This window comes from Corvus brachyrhynchos, unplaced genomic scaffold, assembly GCF_000691975.1.
Source record: "Corvus brachyrhynchos isolate BGI_N302 unplaced genomic scaffold, ASM69197v1 scaffold61, whole genome shotgun sequence".
NCBI classification, from domain to species: domain Eukaryota; kingdom Metazoa; phylum Chordata; class Aves; order Passeriformes; family Corvidae; genus Corvus; species Corvus brachyrhynchos.
In genome coordinates this window covers 5,796,906-5,821,105 of record NW_008236478.1, presented here as the reverse complement: position 1 = coordinate 5,821,105, position 24,200 = coordinate 5,796,906, and the positions used below count along the sequence as shown (strand labels likewise).

Here is a 24,200-nt window from a genome sequence, read left to right as displayed (position 1 = left end):
TTGGCTATATCTGGGACAAGCGTATTATTAATCAGGGATGTTGCTTATTAGAATAAGGGGTTTTTTCTCCCCATCCCAGGGCCTCTGTTTATGTAGGAAGGGAAACTTCACCCTCAGTGGTTTTTTATCTTATGAGGTGCTATTCCCCACCTCAGAATTTGTCTTATTAACTTAAATCTCAAAATAAGAAAGGCTGAGCATTGAATATAATACCATGCCAATTCAAACAGACTTGGCATGGCAAATTCAGGCTTCCGAATAACATTGTCTGTGGTATGATTTATACTGCACTATCAGCACCTTTGGTTCTTCCTTCTCTGCAGTCACCTTCCCTGACACCTTCCCTGAATAGACAATGAAATACATTCCACACCATGTGGGTGTATCTTATTTATTTCATAACTACAATTGCTCTACTTCTGTATTTCCATGCATTTCCATGTTGCAATTTCTGTTTCAAAATGACCCAGATAAATGTTGGAAGAGGACAAAAAAAAAGAAAAACTCTCCCAACCTTTCAATTCAAGCTATATTAAATGAAATTTGAGGAATGTTTTTTACAGGTGGTTAGCCAAGTGTTCCTGTAGCAGAGCAAGGAGGATAAACTCATCCAGACTTCATTAATTTATTAATTTCTGCTCCTGAATTATTTCAAATTAGGAAGATATTAAGGGTTACCATCGTGATTCTTTTACTCTTTACAAGACTAGAAAAAGAAGCCATACAGAAGATTAGTGCTACAAGCTGAATCAACCCAAAGAAAAGTCCACAAAGAAGTTTGCTGGGATTTAAAATAAAACAAAACAAAACTTACTAATTTTAACTTTATACTATGCTTCTTAATTTTTATTAAAACAATTTTTACATCATCTGTTTTCTTGACATGTCAGGAATTTAAAGGAAAATATTTGGTGACATATTAAATATATCCATCCATGTATGTACATAATAGATCTGGGGAAAATAATGTAACTTTCATCTCTACTGAATCTCCATAGCTGTATGGAAGTATCGCTCATTGTAATTCATCCAGTTCTCCTGCGTAGTAAGGTTTATGAGACTCATGACTTCCAACTCTCCAATCAAAAAACTGGAGGAAAACAATCAACTGTTCACTTTTTCCAAGTTATCAAACTGAAATACAAACCAAGACAAATCTGGATCTTGGGGAATCAATATATTATTCAGACCAATCATGAGCTATTTTTCCTCTTATGTTAGCAGTACAAGGCGTAGTATAAGGGAATTGTTTAAATGATACAATTTGCCTATTTTATTAAAATATATAATGATGAAAAGAACGAAAAGTAATTTGGTAATTGAAAACCGTGAGCTACTTAACTTACACAAACTTCTTACTGAAGAATACTGCCTCTATAAGAGAAAGGCAAAACAGAACAGATATAACCAACCCTATTGCAACTCAACAATTAAAATACAGGTGCCTGAAAGAGGTACCTCAATCCATCAAGTTATCTGCAAATCCTACACTGCAGCATTTATTTTCCATGGGCTGGAAAAACATCATTTGGGATTGACATATTGAAACTTACAGCTTAATATATTCCTGTACATTTAAAGGCATGTAATTAGTATACAGAATTACCCACTAGTAGGCATCAATAGATACTTAAATGATTTCTCTTCTGGCTTGATACACAATTAGAGATACTAAAGCTTATTCTTAGTAAGAAAGAGAATGACTATCATATCTCCCCACAAGAATAAGCAAGACAAAAGGCTTATATTAGATTTGTGAGATTCAAACTTTGCAAATAGTATTCAACAAAGCTCACAAATACGTTATATTAGAAGAACTGGGACTTTTCAGTAAATAACCTGTAAGGCTCTGACCCATCTAGGCATGTGTAATCATTTACATCCAGGTTACCAATAACACAGGGTCCCTGACTGATTTGCATCAGTGGGGAGAGTGCCATCACACGTCTCCTAAAGACTCATTGAATGATGACACTTGAGGTTTTGAACATAAAATTTTATCTTGTTCTTATATTTCTAGTCAGGGTTCCTACTGAAGCTTAATGGTTCTTATTGACCAGACAGTTTTATAGAAATTATGTAGCTGGAGGATGCAAACATTCTTACAATAAATATGGGATATACAAGGAATAATTATAAACATCATTAAATTAAAAGATGATAAAAGCATTCAGCATAATAACTGTAATGTAGAAATTATAATTATATAAGGTCTTAACTTAGCACTGGACTGAGTCTGTGACCTATCTAGGCTTACAAAATAAAACAGGTAATACATTACTTATTAATATTCTTCTGTCTTTTTCTCTCATACCAGTTTTAGGTGCATGAGAGTTACAGAAATGTATCTTTTGAGTTCTATAAGAATACTTTAAGTATTTTTGAAAGATATTTTTATTTTCAAAATATAGTCAAAATGTTATGAAGTAACAAATGAAGCAGCAAGAGCTAAGGTGCTGACGAGGGACTTTTTGGTTTAAGAACATCACATGTAGAATGAGAAGGTCATAATGGGGGACTGAGAATAGAGCAAGGAAAGCAGAACTCCTGAAGACTATTCCCAGTCTCAGTACTGTGCTGTGTGGCTGTAAGAAAGCTCTCAATTAAGTGCTGAAAGAATAAATTGTTCCAAGCAACAGCTTTGTGGGTTGGTTTTGCAGAGCAAAATCAAAATTATTAGGAAAAAAAATCAGCCAGGAAAGGAACACTGAGATCATCCCATCTATACAGAGGTTAGTGTATATTTAATTTATCCAGTGCTTTATAGTCATTTTAGTAACTGTTTAATCCAAGTATACTTCTAACACTACGAACTGCCTCAGCACATTTCAAACTCATGTGACTAAGATCTCCTTAAACTAACACACAGCCACCCCCCCAAAAAAAACCAAACCAAGACTGCCTTAAGCCTATTTATTGTGTCTTTCCTTCAAACATGGCCTTAGAATAGTCTCAGCCTTGGGAATTCAGATCCAGTAAAACTAACCATCTGCAGTAACAAAACACATAGCCCAAGACCGTCATAAAATTGCTCTCCTGTTTGAAAAGAAAACAAGCCAACCAACAAACCCACAAAAAAAAAAAAAAAAAGAAGTTGAAAACAAACACTGATACTTTCCCACCAAGCTTCTTTGATTTTTCCAAGACACAAACATCTTCTTTTTAATGTACCTGAATAAAGCAGACAAGTGACCTCATTTGTTTTCACTCACCTCCTGAAACCACCAGTTATGGTAACTAAAGCATCCGGTAGAAATGTGCACACAGCATTCTTGACAATCAAGCTTACTGCATCTGCTTCTGCCTTAGATACACAGCTAACAAGGTCCTCATAGTAGAGAAACCCTGGAAATCAAAGGCAAAAAGTGCTGATCACTCCACAGAAATATCAAAATCTACACAGCATTATTCAAGGCCCAAATCACAGGTGGTGTGGGTGCAAGGGATCACAGGCCAGAGACAGCCTCTTTCTTCCCTCATCTTTGCCCTTAGAGTTTATATATATTTTTGTCATTATAATTTGTCATGTAATTTGTCAATATATCAGTCACAATAATTGCTCCACTATCTGAGGACCTGAATATTTATAAATTACTCTGACTTCCCTACCAGCTCCCATCAATGGCATTTTTGGATTCAAAAAGACAGACTTCCCAAAATAATGGTGTTCTACACAAGTACAGGGCTCAGAAGTATGTGAAATACCCCAGCTATCTTATTTCTGATCACAGAGGTTGTGTCAAAAGAACCCAGTATGGCAGCTTGCTTTGCACTTGAATATGACATGTAAAAGAAAAAAGGACAAAGGAGCATAAATATAAGAAAGCTGATCCAAGGGATTCTGAGGTGATATAAAGCACATGAATTTCAAGGGATTCTGAGGTGATATAAAGCACATGGATTTAGTGCAAAAATAAAGTTACATTGTTTTAGTGTCATATTATAGAATATGTTTTCCTTAATATAACTAACTCCTTTGTTTAAATAGTTCACTTATTTAAGAAAACAGTGCACACACAGAATCTGTGGGGAAGCAACATTATTCAAATAACCATGTTTAACACTTTAAAGATAAGATGTGCTAGGATTATGGAAAGAATTATATAAGTACTTTATTACAAGTCTAGATCTATCACTAAAGTAGGGCTGCCTTGAGGGAGACAGATCTCCTCTGAAAACTAATTCTGGGTTTTCCCAATTTTGTAATTTTTTCACAACCTGTGCAATAATGAACCATTAATATTTTCATGTATAAGAGATTTCATTTGGTATCCGTGCAAGCAATTTAAAAATATGCATATTCCTATGTTTTGAATGACATTATGACATTATTTTTAATTAGGAGCTCAGCTGGTCCAAGTACTATTTTCACCCAATAATTCAGTATTGACACAACTCTGCAGCAAGAGAACAGATGTATAAATGAACTTTGCCTTCCCCTGTGCTTCTGTTTTCCAGTTCTTAGAGCACTGAGATACAAGTTTTTATGACACTTTCACCTTACCTGCTTTCTGCATTTTTGACAGCTTCAGGGTCTTATCAGCTTTTACCTCTTCCACAGTTCGCAAACCCATTCTGTACCATTTCTCAGATGTCTTCACTCCCACTCCAAAGACGGAAGTAAATTGCTAAAGTCGGTAGGAAAATACACATTTCAGTGTTGTTTTCTAAAGGAGCAGTGAATTAAAAATAAGTAGGTAACAACAAGGTTTCACAAGGAAAGTAATGGGCAGAGTTAATCCTACATTGAAGATAAATAGCATAATAAAAATATACAAATTCAGCTTCCCTTCTTTGCATAACTACATTGAATAGAGAACTGGTTTTATACATGGACAGTTCTCATTATCATGAGATCTAAACAATACAGTAGTAGTCCCAGCACCTTTATGTAATTTACCAAAATGTACACTTTTAACTAAGGTTTGATACAAGGGTAGTAGCCTTTATTTTTACTCCATTTATTAATAGAAATGCAAACAGCAACATTAGGTAGCTCGATTCCCTGACACTGACCTGATAGAATAAGAGATATCACAAGATTATCTTCATAATTTGACTGACATTACAGCTTTGTGTTATATGCACTGCCAGATCTAAAAACAAAAGAGCAAAAAACCAAACAAACAAGCAAACAAAAAAAGGGGGGGAAAAGGCAAAAACAACAAAAAACAAACAAAAAATAAAAGCAGAACAAACAAACAAAAAACCACACATATATCCCCCAAAAAACCAAAAAACACACACACAAAAAACAACCTAAAACAAACCAAAATCTACCAGTCTACCAGAAATTTTTTTGTGGTTATATTCCATTTATTCCAAAGTAATGTTCACTAGCTTATTACCTGTGAAAATATCTACAGCAAAAATGTCGCTGTTGTAAGCATTATTCAATGGATCGATATCTCAGATGAACAGTGATATGAAAGCAAGAGGGAAAACTTTCATGCTTGCTTAAATGCATGCTCTTTAAGTTCAGTTAGTCAATACCGAAGCTCTCCAGACTTTATTTGTACTTTTATGGAATTCAGTGAGTACCTGTGTAAGACATGAATAACTGCTGTTCTCCATTGAATCTACAACCTCTGAATTCCAACCACGATAGCTTTATTTTGTGGTTTTGTGAAGATATTAATTCATTGGAAATAATTAAGATTAAAAAAGAGAAAAATTAAAATAATGGATAATATTAAATAGGAATTGCCCCAGATTTTGTATATAATGGGTGAAATTACCTATTCTTTGTCTCAATCATGTGTGCTTATAAAAGGATGTGATTTTTTAAATACTTAGGTTGTTATCTTTTTAATGTTTTTACTGGTGCAGAAATATTTTCAAAAGGGTCTATTACTGGGTTTTAAACAATTCTAAGAGATTTAATTAACACTGGGATAGAGAACTAAAGAAAATGGATTCTGTGCACCCAAATTTTTAGGGTGCACAGTGGTTTTTTTCTTTCCATACTAAGACCCATTGTTATTTAACATATTTATAGATGCTAGAGATGCTGTCAGCTGTGCAGCACAAGTAACAGGGAGCCCATTTCTTCAGTTGTGTGTGGGGGCACTGCTTCTTTTCAGCTGGTGAAATGAATTATGTGAACTCACTCTCTGCAGCACCCACTTCCATAAGGAGGCATTCATGTCCCTACATCTTAAACATTGACTATAACTTAATTTGATAACCATGGTCCTGGGGCCAGAAGTGATCTTTTAAATCATAAGTGAAGCAGCAGGCACCAGGACTATGACAAACAGTAAAATCTAGGAATTCACTAATATGAGATTCTTCTTAGAATCTCATAAAAAATTGGTGGAAACAACTGGTTACAACTAATTTAGCCAAAATGTTGAGACGTGCTCAGCTAACAAGAGAGCCATGTAAGTTTGTTGTAATTTTGCATGTGAAATGAGGCATAAAGCATATTTGAGATAATTTGTCCCCTGATAGGTTCTATTCTAATCTTCAAGAGATTTTCTTAAACCCTGAACTGTAAGATTTAATAGCTGTTCCTCAACCATGCTGTAATGCAATCATGCATTAATAAGCAAGTCTGCTCCTTGAATCCTGCTATACATGTGAACATGCTACACCTCCTTTTGAATATTGCTATAGATGGCATCAACAGCTGCCACTGAACATCCTTCCATACCTGTGTTGTAGGTCAGAGAGAATGGAAGAACCTTTGGATACCTGAAGTAAAACTGAGTGATGCCATGGAGAATTAAACAGTCCCATTAAACAGTACCATTAAACAGTCCCATCTTACTCTGTTTTAATGTTTCTGAAGACAGAAACAGTGTATTTATAGTGATCAAAAATGCAGATAAAATTGAAAAAATATTTGTTCATCTTATATGTTTCTAATGCAGAATTCAATTAATGTTTTGGAAATGGGAACTGCAGTATTTATGCAGTTTAGATTCCCTGCAACTATGAAGTAGTGTGACTATGACTCTACAATCTCCCTAAGGAAGAAACAGCTCCAGCCCTCCTTCTGCCTCACACAAAAGAGAATTACAATAGATCTGAGTCATCTTCTTCACCTGGTATTTTTTTAATTCCAGAATGAAATGTAGTGTTAAAACGATAATCAGCTGAGACAGAAATAAACTCACGATTGCATTAAACTTACAGCAAAGAGGATGCATTACATCACTTAAGAGCAACTAGGTATACATCACATTAATTAAAAATAGAAAATAATTTCACATTATTCCTTATCACAGTTTCTTGATCTCCATATCTTTCTTTGTACTTGATATTGATTGTTCCTTTATAATAAAATTGATGAGTTTGTCCACGTTCTACAAAAGGGAAGACAATTTTAAACAACAGCAACAAAACTCAAAGGATTTACCTTAAATGCCTTGTATCGCTCATCATTTAACACTTCTCTAACTCTAGAACTCTCTCCTTCTTCAATAATCTCCTAAACAAAGAAAAATATTACTTATAAAAAATAAATTTAAAAATCAATTTGTAAGATCTTACCACAATTATAAGATTTAGTAAAGTAATCTAAAATCAAGTTTTATCAATATTTATCAATCAATAAACAGAACCCTTAGCAAGCATATGGTTTTATTCTCTTAGGATCAACTTCTGCAACCCTTTTAAAGACAGAAAATTACTGAAGGATGAAGGAGAAACTGGAACCACAGAATAAATTCACAGTACTACTCACTCACAAATTTACTCAAGGATGAAGTAGAAACCGGGACCATGGAATATATTTCACAGTACTTATTTACCCATGAAGTCACAGCCAGAAAGCAGTTATTTATCATAAGCTATCAATGACTTGTCCGGAAAACTAGATTTCATTATTTAGTTGAGTTTTCTATTCCCAAAAGTAAGACCGTTGTAAGAACAAACACATTTTTTGCAGAGTGTACACTACTTCACTACTTCTAGTCTTTCCGATAAAAACTATGAACAAAACTAACAAAGAAAACCAAATATAACCCAAAAAAACCATCCTGTTTTCTGTGGGATCATGACTGCAATTCCAACCCCCCAGGTAGAAGGTACTAAAGGCACTTCAGGGGTTACATTCTTAACTGGAGGAATGGGGCAAACAAGGAGCCAGAGCCAAGAACAACACTTAGCAATGACCCCTCTAACACTCAGCTGAGACCCCTGATCAGTTGCCTGCTGGAATAACAGCACCCAGAGATGTGAGTCCTGAAAAGGCTAAGAACTAAAAAAAAAAAAAAGATGAGAAAAAAAAAAAAAAAAAAAAAAAAAATGGCACTCCAAGTTCCTGTAAGAATGTAGAGTTCATTCATCACCTGGATAAAAGTCTCTGCTATAACTATATATAACTTGCTATAACATAGCAAGGTAAGACTTAACATTAGAGTACTAAAATATTTACCACTTTTGCAAAAAATAGTATTTCTAATAAAGCATTCAGGTGAGCAAAGTGATGTTGCCAAGGGCAGAAGTCACATGAACAAAACTATTAACACTTAACCTGTTGCATCCAAATCAGAGTGAGCCCTTAAAAATTACATGCAAAGCTGATACCGCTTTATTTATTCCTCTGTATTTACTCACTTGTTCCCCTCATTCCTAAGAGTGGAGTTTCCATGACAGAGCCTTGTGTTACTACAAGAGGTTTCCAGAAACCATTCCATTCTTAGAAACAAGGATAGCACATTGTTATTACAGGAAATACAGAAGGTTGTGTACATACACACAGATACCAGTGCTCCTCTCTGTGACCTGTCAATGTAGATCTGTAAAAGAATCTATTGTCAGATAATTCAGAAGTACATTACCTCAATGATATCTCTGACTTGGTCTCCCATGCAGGGCAACCCTTGTATATCTTTCATTCTCGTTACTGGAAATGGAAGAGATTTCAGCAAAGAAGCTGCCCTTAAAAATTCCAGGCAGAATATTTCACTTTCTTTGAACTCATAATTTTCAGCCATTACCTCAAAGGCATCCTGGGACAGGGCGAGGTATAGAAAAAAAAAAAGTTGAAGTTTAATAAAAGCTTAAAATATTCAGTATGCTCCAAAAAAAGGTTACTTTGTATGATAATTCAAGAATTAGTTTTTTAGGGTGAAAAGATAGAGTTCATAAAAAGAAAAGCAGACTAATTTTCTAATAACTTGACGTTTTCCCGGTATCATAAAAATGGTATTTTAGAGACAAATTTTAGAGACAAAATATATGAAAATATTTTGATCAGTAGCAGAGCCTAACTTGAAAACCTTTTGTGAGATATGCCTTCTGTATTCTGTGCAGATCTAATAAAACAATGTGAAATAGAGCCATAATTTTTAGAATTATGCCCAACCATAAGAAATCCAGCAGATCAGCATGTAACATCTGCATTTTCAGATACAACCAAATAGGAAACTGTGGCAACACTGGAAAGCACCTTCATCTTTTTGAACATGAGACCATGCTTCTAATTTAGTAATTTAGGGAACAAACTCTCTTTTTCCTCATTTTTCAGATGTATAACCTATGCAAATAGAAACACATTTCCTTTATGGTTCTCCAGCTATCCATGATTTGGTTTATTTAACATTGCACTCAAAAATACCTGAAGAATGTCCATACAGTTAGGGGTTTTTTTAAAACAATCCATATGCAATTTATGCAGCTTTGAGATCTGTTTCCCTCCCAGAATATATATAAATATGTATCTTAATAGTAGCAAATTTTAGAAATGAAATGCAGGGAACAGACCACACAGCGGTGTAGAGGCATTCTTTTGCTGCTTGCCACAGTAGAATACCAGCTTTGGAGAGAGAACAAATGCTGCAAAGTAATTTTGTGAATAACCAAAGAACTTATGAAGGTTTTTAGTTGATTAGCAGCTGGAAAAAAAAGTTCTGAATGAAATCTTGCACAGACCTCAAAAAATTTCACAACTGCAAAATTAAGTGATTTCTTCAGAAATGCTTAAGAGTGGACCATTACTAGAAGAAACTTTTACTATTCAGAATATTTTCCTAGAACTCAGAGAAGTGGCTGTCAGTGTGCATCTGCCTGCAATTACCACTTCCCAGAGCTGTAGGCCTGTTCAGAAGTGGTTTTGGAATAAATATGAGTAAAATCAAGAGACAGCAAATGGCTTACCAGAGCAATGACTGCAGCGGACAGTAGGAAGGAAAAAGATTAAGTGTCTTTTTCCTGCCCTCACTGTTCATGTTCAGTCTCAAATTTCATTTCATTTGTAATGAATACAGAGTTTATATAGTTTAAAGAAAAATAATTTTAGATTTTCCTTTGATTTTTAAGTGTGCTTTATATTGGAAGATAAAGGCCAGTAAAAACCAGCAGGCCTTGTACATCCTAAATTCTACATGTGTAATATCTCCAGGAGAGTCTGTCCCAACCCCACTAACTGACATGACAGCAAATCCACTGAAGTCAGCTCTTTATTACATCTGTGGAATAGAAAACAGCATCTATCACCCTGCATTGAATGGATGCAGACTCATTTAAACAACAACAAGATTTTACTTGAACTACCATCATTTAGCTCACTAAAATAGAACAATTTCTTAAAATTAAATATACCTTTCACAATGAATGTCAATTATTTACATATTACATTTCATTGTTTGGTCAGTTCTAGAAAAACAGACCATCTGACATGGTGTGTTGTTTAGATAATAAACATTATAGTCTCATTGAAACAAAATGAAGGTTTTACTCTATATCTTCAAGAAAACATTGTGTTAACTTACCCTAGGATTTGCAAAACTTTCCTCTTAACAAAAAAAAAAAATCTTAATTGTTTTGACAGTATTTCTTTAGAAGAAATAGGTACCTTAGCTGAACAAAACCATTTCACCTTTTTTTACCTGCACTGATATGTTAAAATGTATAAAAATAGGATTTGCTACAGGAAATTTGCTTTATTCTATATAACCAATATAACTTTACTCCTTGGTCTCCCTAAGAATCAGTCACCTGTTGTCTGTCTCACTCTAAGAATCCTCCCCTTAGCTGCATATTCATTTACCAGCTACCCTCATTAGTAAAGGCTGTGAAATTTCATTTTCATAACGTTTCATGAAAGATCTCATGAGAAGGACAGATGTTTAGCAACATGCCTGATCTGGAAGTTTCAATTATCATTTACATTCAACTAGCCTTTGGGTATAAGGAATCAATAAGAGGAAAGAGAATGCTCCTTTGGGGGGAAGAAAAACAAAAAAACAACAACAAAAAAAAACCCAACCCAACAACAGCAACAAAAACTCCAATTATTAGAAAAATAATGCACAAGCCTTAGCCTCCTAACAGCTGTCTTTAAATCTCTTGCAGGAGCTAATTGTTGGATTTATTCAACTGCTTTTTTTTCCCCACACACATTTAAGATCTTTATTTACTTGACAGATTATGTTGTATGTAATTACACAATTTCTGGTAAAACACAGGCACATTATAATTTCCATTTAGAAAGAGAAGTAATGCAGAAAAAAGGTGAAACTACCAGTTTGAGGTCATGAGCAACATGGATTCATCCCAGTTTGTATAAGAAAGAAAAAACACAACATAGACAGTACTGCAAAGCAAATGGGGAAATATATTTTATAAGTGGGGTAAGGAGTCAGATGTTTCCTCTGCTGTGGGGTTTTCTGGATGTTCTCCCCAGTTCTTACAGTTTTTATTCTTTATCAGCTTTAAAGATTCTTTCCTACTATGCAATAGAACATGCTGTTGCTTCAAGTGAGATTTACAGTTTAACTCAAAAAATTAAGATTACTTTTGCTTTCTTTTTCTCTCTTTATAATCTGTGTGCAGGAATACTCAAGAAAGCAGTGTTCAGCAAAAAATTTCTTACTGCAGTTAACACTAAAAGCATTAATCGGGGCAGAGATAAAAAGATATAATTGCTACATTCTTGTTAAAATAGTCTATACTGATAAACATATCCAGAAAAATTCCCAGTTCCCAAAAGTAGCTGCTCAGCAGCATGCATTAATAATGGCAGAGACTGGCAAAGCCATCTTCTTGATTAGACTGCTCAAAAAATCTAGGGATGTTTTTTCTCACTCCCAAAAGGCAGTCTCTCACATGCACATCTGGTAAGTGTTCTACACTGAATAATCAGCCATTGTGATAATTGTGTCCGCATAACCCAGCACTAACCCTGCTGTAGAGAGGTGTCAGTCCCTTCCCACTGGTGGGAGGGCAGTTTTCAGAAAAGCTGTGTCACCATCACTATCGAAAAATACAACCACACAGAGCATTTTACCCAGAGGCTGTTGATAGTAAACGAGAAAATATAATCAAAGCATTTTTATGATTCTAGTTTGCATTTTTCACTGTTTTCCTGCCTTTGTGAAGCTCATTAAGCTGTTTAAAATAAACAATTAAAGAGTATTGAATATTCATTATTCTCTGTACAAAAATAAACATTGCCTGCAAATGCTGCAACTAATTACAGATCTGTCTTTTAACATAAAGCTGCTTTTGACATTTTTTAATAAGATATTTCTTTAAAAAAAAAAGACAGCAAATGGACTTGCTGTCTATTAAACAGTATAGTTCATATTGAGTAATATTGTAGAGGGGAAAAACATATAAAACTCTAATATTATCTAAGAAAAATCTTACAATGTAATAGATCTCTGGTGAAGTCTGCTTATGGTGATATAAAAAGGAAAGTTATTGACCATTTATTCTAAACTTTTATATGTCTTACATGAAGCACCTTGCCTCCACTTTATCAATCAGACAAATATTCCAGTTACCTGTTTAAAAAGTACCAGTATAAAAGGAAACTAAATTTCCAGAGACTTCCAGCACATGGGAATTTCATGATCTTCAGAGTACTCTGCAGGGTCTGCTCTAATTAAATGTGAAACAGAGTTGGGCCACATTTCAGTTCTTCAGTTATGGAAAATTCTACTTCCATGTCTGAAATTGTGGAATGTTTGTTGGTGAGTCTTGGACTATGGAAAAATTTGGGATTTAAATGCACTTCAGATTCCAGCAGGTCAGGTCCAAAAGTACTCTAAGATTTTGCTGAATTGTGTTAAAAATAAGAAAGGTGCCAGATGTAGAGAGGAATTTTGAATCTCATTTAATATCTGGTATTTAAGAACTAATAAGATATCATTAACAACACCAAATTACCAGTAATCATCTTACATATGCAAAAATGCAGACTAAAATATTATAAATGCTAAAAATCACACAAGTGAAACCAACAAAAAGTGCAAGATTCTCAACTAATGTATGAGAATGATTCTTAGAAAAAAAAAATAATAATAACCTAATGTATGAGAATGATTCTTAGAAAAAAAAAAAAAAAATAATAAGACCATGGTGGTTTCTGTCTGCTGAACAGCTGACCCAATAACATTCAGCATGAATATCAGAGTACAAGTCATGCAGAAAAGCAAAACAAACTAATTCTCTATTTCATACTATCCTGCTCATTTCAACAACGATGTCAGAGCAGCTCCATTGCTACTTGCAAAACAGCCTTTAATAAACTCAGTTTAAGACTCTGCTAGAACAGACACCACCAATATTACCGCACCAAAAAACGTATTTGAAATCTAATCTGTTTTGTAAAGAAAATATTACAGCTTCATGGAGAGGGCACTTGTCTTATTGCCATGCCTACACTCACAATTCCTCTGCTGCAAGACCTTGGAAAGCTTCTTCACACCTCCCTGCCATTGTTTCTCTTGGCATCTTCCATTTGCTCTCTATTAGGACTGTGAACACTCCAGGGCTTGAATTCTTAACAATGTGCTTGTACAGCATCTCTCATAAAAAAGACCCCTGTCTTACTTGAGTCTGCAAGCACACTTGCAGCACAAATTTAAAAAATACTAACACACTATTGTACAAGTAACTTCAATCTGCCAAAATAGCAAATTGTGATTAAAAAAAACCAAAAATCCTACAAAGTAGGCAAGTGTTTGAAAAACTATTATAGTCAGAACAGCACTTTGAGTTAAATTGGTTTCCCTCTAAATCACTCTTTTCTACTTGTTTATTCAGTAAGTTGCAAATACAAAGGACAGGTCCTACTGCTCATCACATCAGCATCACCAGTGTTTCATGTCCATTCAAAACTGACCAAAGTTTTAGAATGCAGCTTTCATTCTAATAATTTTCTTCTCTCTTTATTCACTGTAAATCTCAATTTTGCATTTCAGTGGGAAGAGATATCTGGCATATGAATGGCCTTTGTCTAGGCTGAGAGAGAAAACAAATATTTTCAGGTGTTTATTTCAAGAAGAATTAAGCAATTTAAGCCAAACTCTACAGGTTGTTTAGTGTTGACTAAAGTGACTTCCAACTAAAAGAAATTACCCATTTTTGTTCAGTCTGGTTTTTTTGGTTTTGTGTCCGAAGTGAAAAGACCAACACTCTTCCAGATCCAAAGATTTTATCATGTTATCTTACATCAGCTAGAAAAACAAAGGAGCTGAGAGAAAAACAATAAGAGCATAATGCGCATGATCTCCTTGCATAAACACTATTATTAGAAATAAATATGTTAGTTCCAGTTGCTCCTCATATTAACCAACAAATAACATGTTCATTTCTTGAAACAGAGTGGAATTCATGAGAAGTTTCCATATTATTCCACATGATGTAAAAGAAAACAATACAAATGTGAGAAAAGATCTGTTGACACAGCACAGAAATGCAGTTAGTGTTAACCACATAACAATGCCCTACATAAAAGACACACTGTGTAATAATATAAAATAAAAAATGTGTATTACATATATTAATATGGTCAAAGGAAGCAACATAGCCTTGATGTATCATACAAATTTGGATCGCTGAAAAGTAAAGATGTATTTATAATCTGTATTTTACAAAGCACCTTCCCACTTATCTCAAAAATCAGAATGGATATTTACTCCTTAGATGAAACCACCAATTAATTTTGAATAGGTATACACTTTGCACACATTCACATTACAATTCTGAGGTGCAGTGTGGAGAATTTTTACTGAAGTAAGCTATGTCAGTGGGACACTACACGTTATTAAGGGTATCCATTCAGTTAGTGGTTTTCCACTATACAGCTCCCAAGTTCATTATCAAAACAAAAGGATCTTCTGAAGTCCGTTTTAAAATGGAATAATAATAATAATTCCTTAAGCCACTGGCATAACTGATACATTTTTCTGTAGCTACAAAAGAAGAAAAATAAAAAAGAAATTTTTTTTTTCTCTGACATAGTGGAAAGGAAACCAGGCATCTTTCCCACGCTAAACATCCACATTCTCATTACCATGAGTAACAGCCAAAGCAAAGTTACATTCAGTAGCATTAACGATAAACCTCAGAATCACAGAACAATTTGCCTCTGACTTAATTGGTTTCTTCTGTAAGAATTAAATTGTATTTTCCTCACAGAAGAATGTCTTTCTGAATTTTACTGCAGTCTGATATTAGTATTCAAATCCAACAACCCCTCCTGGGCACAGCACAAGAAAACACAATGCAGCCTCCAAGGGTCTATTTTCACTGGGAGAGGAAAGATAGCTCCAAATAAGCCAGAGAACAACACTGTAGTATTATATTCCATAATAACATTAATATTTAAGACAAACATAAAGGAAACTTGCTGAGGTACAGACTCCACTCAAATGATCTGCTCTTTTGTTTTGCAGCTTTACCCATCTGAGCAGCCACAGCTCACCTGTGGACTCAGGGTGATGTGTTCAGATGCATTCCTAGAACACCCAGGTCAGCAAAGCCTGTGGCAGAGGTTCTCAGCCCGCATACCCTGAGGCCATGGATCACAGTGCACTGTGACCCAAAGACTGCACGAAGACTGAAGCAGTTGCCCTTCTACTCCATCAACTGAAACACAATGCCACTCCTTGGTATCTTGACACAACAAGCCTGACTGCACAACAGCTCATAAATTATTTGGCTAGAATTTGCCCCATTGGCTAGAATTTTTGCCAACTCTTCTGTAGCTTCTTCCATGTGTAAAACTGGTTTGTTGCAACTTTCTGAGAGTTATTTTCTGGCTATTGCTACAGACAGGAAACATGAGACATTTGAAAATAGAAATTGCACCCAGTATATTAAACCACCACATTTTCCTCATGAGCTCTCATCAAATATCTCTGCTATTTATTTTTAATAAATAGTCTTTCATGATGAAATATACACAGAACATGACTCAAGATTAAAAAGGATCACTAAGTATCAATTTCTTCAGAAATCAGGTCCCCAAAAGTGCCTCTCCCAAGAAACCAGGACATACAAATCCTGCTGTACCCACATTGCTGCCTATTAGTGACTGTTCCAATGTAATTACTACACTTTCTCAAACACAACTACACTTATTTGGAAGAGGAATTTGATACAGCGTATCAGGGCAAAGTCCAGTAAAAGGAAGAATCCAAGAGTTCATCAAGAATGCATTAGCAAATAATATTTGTACCCCTGTTAAAGGCATGATCAGAAAACAAGCTAACCAAAGAAAACAAAATCTGTAAGAAAAGGGAACAAGTCTGGCTCACAGAATAAGGTTGTTACAACAAAATGCTACCATCAACACATAACTCAAGATGGTTTGGACTCAATTTTCAGGATGTATGGTATTGACCCAGGGAAAATCTGTCATTTAATGGTTGGCTGCCCACAGCATGCACAAGTGAATTATACCAATGCTTCAGTGCATTTGCTAAGTGCTTGCGCTGAAAAATCTGTTGGAACACTTTTATTTGAGAACGTGAATTACAGGATTAATACATGGCCAACAAAACAACAGCAAATCTAAAAATCAGGCTCCTGTGACATTAGGCAGACTAATTAGCAGTTCTCCAGGGCAAGAGCCAGTTCTGGCAGCCCATGAACACCCAGCCCTGCAGCTGTTATTGCCAGCTTTGGCTGTAAGGAATAAGAGAAACAGCCCTAAGGAGTTCCATTACTATTGTCAAGATGCTGATTCTAGACAGACTCAAGTATTATAAACTTGCCCAGTTCCACCTCCAGAAACAAAATACAGCACTAGGAGAAGTTACTCTCAAAAGATGTTAAAGATGAAAAACTGACACCTTTGTCATTACAAAATCCAGTGTCTACTCAGACTCAGAAACATTTGATGTATAGGCTAACAGAAGGGAATCTCAGTACTCCCATCATCAAACTGTCCCTCTTCTAAAGTGTTCAGCTAAATTCACTTATCAAATACAAGTTGTACTTTGACATTAACACAGCTGCATTGATAAACCTGGAAGTAATTTAGGGAGTGCCTCTGGATAACACAGGTATAACAGAAACCAGTCAAATAATGTGGTTTAAATGTTAATGAAAATTAAAATCAACAACCTTGTGCCTTCTGGGAGCAACCATTTTATTTTGCCATTATCCATCACATTCCTTTTAAATTTTTACCTTTTAAATGTCTGACAAAATGTTGTAATACAGACAATTCAGCAAAGAGCCCTTTTTTCAGGAAGTGTAGAACTAAGACACTTACTTCCTATTTCTCCACTAAATTTGGTATTTTACATAATGTTTCAGTCATACTATGTTTGGTCTGACATTTTCCCCCACAGCAGCTTGTATTTGATATTTATAATCAGTGAAAAAAACCTGCTGCTTTCAAGAGGTTAAATGGTTACAATCACAGCCCTCTTTTTCTAGCAGGAGGTGGGGAAATACAGCTATTTCAAAAGAAGCAGTTTTGGGAATGTTGGAATCATTGGGGTTGGGAGGGACCTCAGGCTGAAAAAAGGGTCAAAACTCAATTCCCATAACATTGTTCAAAAAGGGACTTTTTGTAAATAAGCAAACACTTTAACCTGAGTAGCATAAATAGTATCATGTAATTGATATAACTGATGATTATTTCAAAGCATAACTACAAGCCAAATTTTAGGTTGTTTAATTTTTAACTGTGCATTCCCAGATCAAGACATTTTTTAGTTGCTTCTAGGTTTGTCTTTAGTTCTGAATTCAGAGAGGTTTTAGTATTTACCTTGTAAAGGGTTTATATTCACAAATAACTGGTATCTGTTGCTATTCTTTTTACATGGATCTTAAAAATAATATTTTCTTGAAAGATTTGTGTGTGTTTATAGGCACACACAAAGTAGAATCATAAAAATTATAAATAATAACTAGATAATAAAGCTTTAGAAAAATGAGGAGGTGTTTGATGTTATAGTGGAAACATATGCATGTAACTATGCCAGATGTATTTAGACTACACTACATTATAGTCTCAGAGAAATGTTTCCTTTTGAATAGTGGTCACTGAGTATCTGGAGCCAGCCAGGAGGAGCCATTAGGCACAATAACTCCAGAGGTATTTAGACCAGAGAGCTCAAACTTTTCTTACCCTCTGAAATGTGCAATTTTATGAGCATTAACTAGGATATATGACAGTCTCCAAGATTTCTATTTAACTAGGCAATTCAAAGGGGGTTTGGTGATGTTAAAGTAATTAACATGCAATCTGTTTTAGTAACTGCTCAGTTGTGAAAATCTAAAGTTTAGAACCATACTTTGAACAACTGAACACTTGGGCAAACCAAAAGACAGCACAGCAATTGTGAAGAACCATAAACTCACCTAAACCAAACTTTTGTTTATCATACATGCAGTTTGTCAAATAAGACTGTAATGAAAGGCTAAAAGACATTTTTGGAATGTTATTCTATCATTTGTTTTAAAAATTCATGCGTTTATGAACTATTAATGTATTTAAAGATCCACTGTGTTAAGCTTTCAGCAATACCTAGAGGATGCAATTAAGCTTGCACTCATTTTTAATTTAAGTATGGAAGATTTATAACTTTTTAAATTGTTATTGTGCTGCCTGTTTACTCATGAATTTGCTGAGGGTGCCATAGAAAATACTGAGGCAAGTACCATATTAATTATTCTAATTACACTAGTTTTTATTTTATTGATAGAATTAATATTACCGTGAATTTCTTGTTGTAGTTATTTAAAGTTGTCTTCCTCTGGCATGAATACTGAGATACTTTTGTTGCAGTAAATGCTGGCATTTCCAATTCAGGTACATTCAGAGGAGGAGATTGACGTTGCTCCTAACAAGGAGAAAAAAAGAAGGGTTGGTGACACACACGGCAAATAGCTTAAAAATACAAAAAAATACATTTCATGAGCCCAAAATACAAACCTTTGGAGAGCAGGAAAGAAAATAATAATGGTCCTGTCATCCTAGGAAAAACATTTGATTTCACATTGGCTGCACTGACAGTACCAGTTTATCTGGTGATTACTGGGATTTCTGATTTTCTGCACTAAGTTCTTCCAGGGAGTTTTCAATGGCACTGCCATTTAAAAAACAAAAAAAGGCTTTCTAAATGATGCGTGTCTCTACTACTCTTACTATTGCAGTAAGTTGGAAAAACTACAAAGCTTCAAGAGCAAACAAGCTCTAAAGAACAGAGTTTTCACAGAAAACACTAGATTATTCAGTACAAGATTAGGGATATTAGACTAAATAGAAATGCTCAAATAACTGACTTTTTCAGTCTGTAGCTAAATTCAGTAGTGGAGGAAAAATGTTTGTATGAATTGGAAATAGAGTTTTCTCCCATCTTGCAGGTAAAATGATAGGACACTTTTTCTTTTGGATTTAATTCATTAAGCTAAATGTTCAATATTGGGGTCATTTTAGAGTGAAGGAAACATTAATAAACAGCTACAGAAGAGCAACCTCCATCCTTTTTTCACCCGACAGCCAGTGTTCACCTTATCATGTGGTTTCTCCCTTAGTCAATTCCCACAGATGCTGATCCAATCCAAACGTCATTTTCACATATTCACCAAAACAAGGTAAAGGACCCAGATGCCAAAACTTGAAAGGGCATTTCCTAATCTCCAGGCTGCCTCCATGCTCATTCACTTTTCACCTAATTTTGCTCCATGCAAAACAGACCAAGAGCATACAGGTCTGTGGGCAACCCACCCCTGAAGAATGGGAAGGGAATTCTCTTGACAGGCAGGATTCAGAGTCATATCCCCATTGGCAAAGGAGTCCTGAGCACAAGTCCTCAACATGTGAGTGTCCTGACCAGGGAGCAACCTGAAAAAGGCAGTCTTGCTTTGGTTTTCTGCTGCTTTATATATCCAGTCCTTCAATTCCTTCACCTTCTTTAATGTGCCAAATCTGAAATACTTCACAAACATGTAGTACCTTCAGCAGTTCTCCGTATTTTTTTGCTCTTGGTCCTTTTGCTTGAAAACTTTTGGCAGATGTGTCGAAAACCTATTGCATTGCACTACTCAAAAGCCACAGGGAAAGGGTCCAACAATAACAATAAAAAATATCATGAAGACACACAAAAGAAATTTTCACATTAATAATGGAATGATGAGCCCTTTCTCTTCTGTATCCAATCACACAGACAAAAGGTTAGCAAACGTATAAGCATGTGTGTATCTTCATAACCACACCCCCAAATATAATTTCATGCTAAATTGCCTATGACACAAAGTAGTTAAATAACAGTATTCACACACACAAAAGGTATTTGCTTGCACAACTGAAGGGGCGGTGAATTATATGGTGGTTTTCATAGCATACACTGAAAGGAAGAAAGCTATTTGATGTGTAAGACCAGTCTTGGGAATAACCAAAATAGGTTTCAGTCAAGACAACAACACAAGTCATCTATTTCTGTACACATTCATGAATTATATTTTTAATTGATTTTAAATCACATAAACTATGATGGATTAACGCTAATATACTTCTTGAAATGATAGTGCCAGCTGCAAAGATTGTGAACAAACAGAATGTTACTAAATAGAATATTTAATAAGCTGTTACCTTCGTTAGGACACAGACACATGAAGAACAAGAGCCCTACATGCAGCAATACCTGGTACTGTGGAGGAGGGCAAAACCAATACAGGAGATCTATGAATTTAAGAGTGTGATAGACTAGACCTAAACATCCTGTTCCTGCCTTATCAGAGATACTTGAGCATTTTCCTTAATCTGCAAGAATTCGACATTTAGTTAACTGGACTTGATTATCTATATCACCAGAAGAAACTCTGGATGGATACAAACAGCAAAAAAATCTGGCAAACAATAATTACTACAGTCTGATTTGCAGGGAATATTATAATGCTTGCATGTGAAGTATAGAAATGATCTATCAGCAGCAGAACATGAGCAGTATTGATACTGCTTTTTGGTGGAAAAACCAGATGTGGAAAAAATTGTTTGTACAGATTACAGGACAAACAAAGTTCCATCAATAGCAATTACAGTGAATGAGGAATCCTGGAAACTCATTACATCAAAATAATTTCTAGTACTGGGAAGAAGCAACTACAGAAAAGAGAAAAATAATAAAATATAAGCATTAAAAATTGTTTGGGTTTTTTTTTCCCAGATAATTCTACATTAAAATGAAATTATAGTGTACTGCACAGGGGCAACCACTGAAAAATATCCAAATGTCTAGGTTACTTAATCACTAGAGCCAGTCAGAGTTTCTACCCCACGTCCAGGCTGCAGTGAATGTCACTTTCTACTCCTTCACAGTGACATTTTCCACATGGCATAAGCAGGCAAAACAGCCTGTACCACTAACATCAATTTGTAAAGCAGACAGACTTGGCTGCAGAATTAATCTTGTGGGGGACTACTTTGCTCTTTGTCAAATTATTTTTTAACACACCGAGAAGTATAATGACATAGGGAAATAATGAGAAAATGAAGCAGCAGTGAAAGAAGCGCACAGAGGCAACCAGCCAGCAGCTTTGTAAAGCCCAGGCAGCACTGACCAAATAATAAAGTCCTCTGATATCCAGCATTTTATGAAGAGAAGGCAGACAGTTTATAAGTTTCATTTTTATTTCCTGAGAAACTGACTGTCAGTTTGAAGGATTTCTTCCATTACTTACAGCCTCTCTCTCTCACAAGGAAACAGTGAGATGCTCCAGAAAATGTTAAATATGAGCTGCCTGACACAAGATTCTAATTTGGAGAAAAATACTTTGTTCAAATAAATAAATTTCTTTTCCTATCTAGGAAGAAAAAAACAAAAACCCCAAACAAACTAATTAGCTAACAACTTCTAGGTTCTGACTGAGGAAAAGGCAGAAGAGATGCAGTCACAGCACAGTTCTTAAGGCTGCTGAGTGTGCAGCGACCCTTACCGATCTCTTCCTCTTTTATCCCTCTGAAAGCCTCCCCTCTGTCTCTTTCTCTTCCATAGCCCAGGAAACATCAGTACTTTCTAGCACGTGGGGATGCCCTTGTGTACGTATCAATGTCCACGTCCTGCTGTTGTCAAGGATACCTATCTGCTTGTGGTGGGAAAGGTGTCTCTGGAAAAGGGCAGACCTTTGCCAGAGAAATATTTTGCTTCCCTTTTAAAGCAGATATTTGGCTACCATATTTCTAAAGCTTATTAAATTAAATGATGGCTACTAGTCCTAAAAGTCAACTGTGACCAAATGAATCAATAATAATTCTGACCATCTTAAATTTGGTCAACCAGCCTTTTACTCCCTATAAATCATTGACATCAGAGCATCTCTCAGATCATTCACAACCACAGAAAAATGTACTTTAATGACAATTGTAATTAGGATGTTAGCTAATGGTCTGTAACTCTGACTTTATTCCCCTTGTTTTGCATGGAGAAGGGCATTTCTTATCACTGATGCAGTAAAACAAATGTCCTGAATGAAGAACAACCTTCCAAATAGGCTACTGTAGGATCTGAAAGACAAAATCTTACTGCTATTGATATTAATGGGAATTTGACCACAAAACTACATGGGGATAAGATTTCACCCAACACATTCCCCCACTGCAGTCCATTCCTTTTACTTCAAAATCTTCATGATCTAGCGTGAGTTCAGGGTTTGTTAATTCACTTTCATTTCACATTTTACAAGTCTGACATAACGAACCAAATTTGTCTTCAGTGAAACTCCAATTAAATTACATTATGTATGAGTTCAGTCTACTACTTAAAAAGAAAATTAACCTTTACTTCAATCTTTCCTCATTTCTCAAGGCAGAAAAAAGAATTAGCATGGTGATACTGCAACAATAAAATTATTTTTAAATTTGCTACACTCCTAGAATTCTTGTTTTCTCCTTGTTTGCCTTACAAAATGTTTATTGCCTTAGAGCAACTATATAATTAAGATTGGTCTTAACTATAAGCTTTAAAAATAACAGTATAGCTGCCACTGGCTTTTTTATTGTACTCTACATTTATTAGTATGAAATCTTTATGTTTCAATAAAAACAGAAGCTGTTACTTGCAGAGTCAGTCTCAAAGTATAATAATGATCTCCTGACAGTGCTGACAACTTTTTCAGAAGTTTATGCTCCATCAATATTACAAAAGGAGTTTTATATAAAAGAAAACTAAAGCAGTTGCCTTCTCATTGACTTAAAAAAATTGGAGGAATTTTGGAGAAAGACGAAGGCATTTCTTGCTTTGAAAACAAAAGAAAATTATGAAAACATATTTTCTGAGCTATCTAAATCTATAGGTCTCCTCACACTGCTGAAATTAAGAACGTACATAAAGGGTAATTCAGTTTACTTTTAATGCTGATGTGAAACTTTCAAGAAGGCTCACAGGATTTTGTTTATGGTTTTGATGCATTTATTGTTTAGAGAACTTCTTTGCATTCTCTGTATTTATATTTTTATGGCCTATAAGATAAAATAAAGCAGTAGTTACAAGGCTTACTTTCAGGGGTTTTTTTTCTTTTTGTATTAATTTCTTTGGTCTATTCTCCCTCCAGCAGATTCACTGAAAATATTATAAATTTATTGCAAAAATATATCCTTGGAAGGATTTCAAATATAAACACACATTCTATCATGGAATCATACTGAGTCTGAGAGTGACAGCTCCATCTGGTGTATTCACTCCCCCTTCCCCCAGCACAAACTGTTATTAAACAGTAATTCTTATAAGTAAAAACCTTGAAAATAATTTCTGGCAATGAAAATGAAACATGACTGAAAAAAAAAATCAGGAGCTACAGTTTTTCTTGGGAAAGGATGGTATTTATGAATCAATCATCTTTCATAATCTAAAGATCAAGATGAGGAAGCAGCAAACTGTTGAACATTGCTGTTAAATATTCAGGCATTCTGTGCCTCACAGGGGGGGCACATGCTGCACATCCTGCCATGGTCCCAGTGTGGTCACAGAGCCTAATCTAGACCCTCAGGAATCAGCAGGCATCAC

The 24,200-nt window shown here is 35.1% G+C and overlaps 1 protein-coding gene across 10 annotated transcripts in view; it reads right to left on the bottom strand.

Annotated features, from left to right (window-relative positions):
* DNTT (DNA nucleotidylexotransferase) overlaps positions 1-24,200 on the bottom strand; it is a 162,450-nt gene that overhangs the window by 60,573 nt on the left and 77,677 nt on the right. For all 10 annotated transcript variants that reach the window (XM_017726074.1, XM_017726071.1, XM_017726075.1 and 7 more), the window contains 5 exons: positions 18,915-19,040; positions 8,790-8,960; positions 7,364-7,435; positions 4,505-4,628; positions 3,213-3,345 (listed from right to left, as the gene is read on the bottom strand). In XM_017726074.1, the coding sequence (XP_017581563.1) occupies positions 3,213-3,345; positions 4,505-4,628; positions 7,364-7,435; positions 8,790-8,960; positions 18,915-19,040 (626 nt within the window). The remainder of the gene's footprint in view (positions 1-3,212; positions 3,346-4,504; positions 4,629-7,363; positions 7,436-8,789; positions 8,961-18,914; positions 19,041-24,200) is intronic.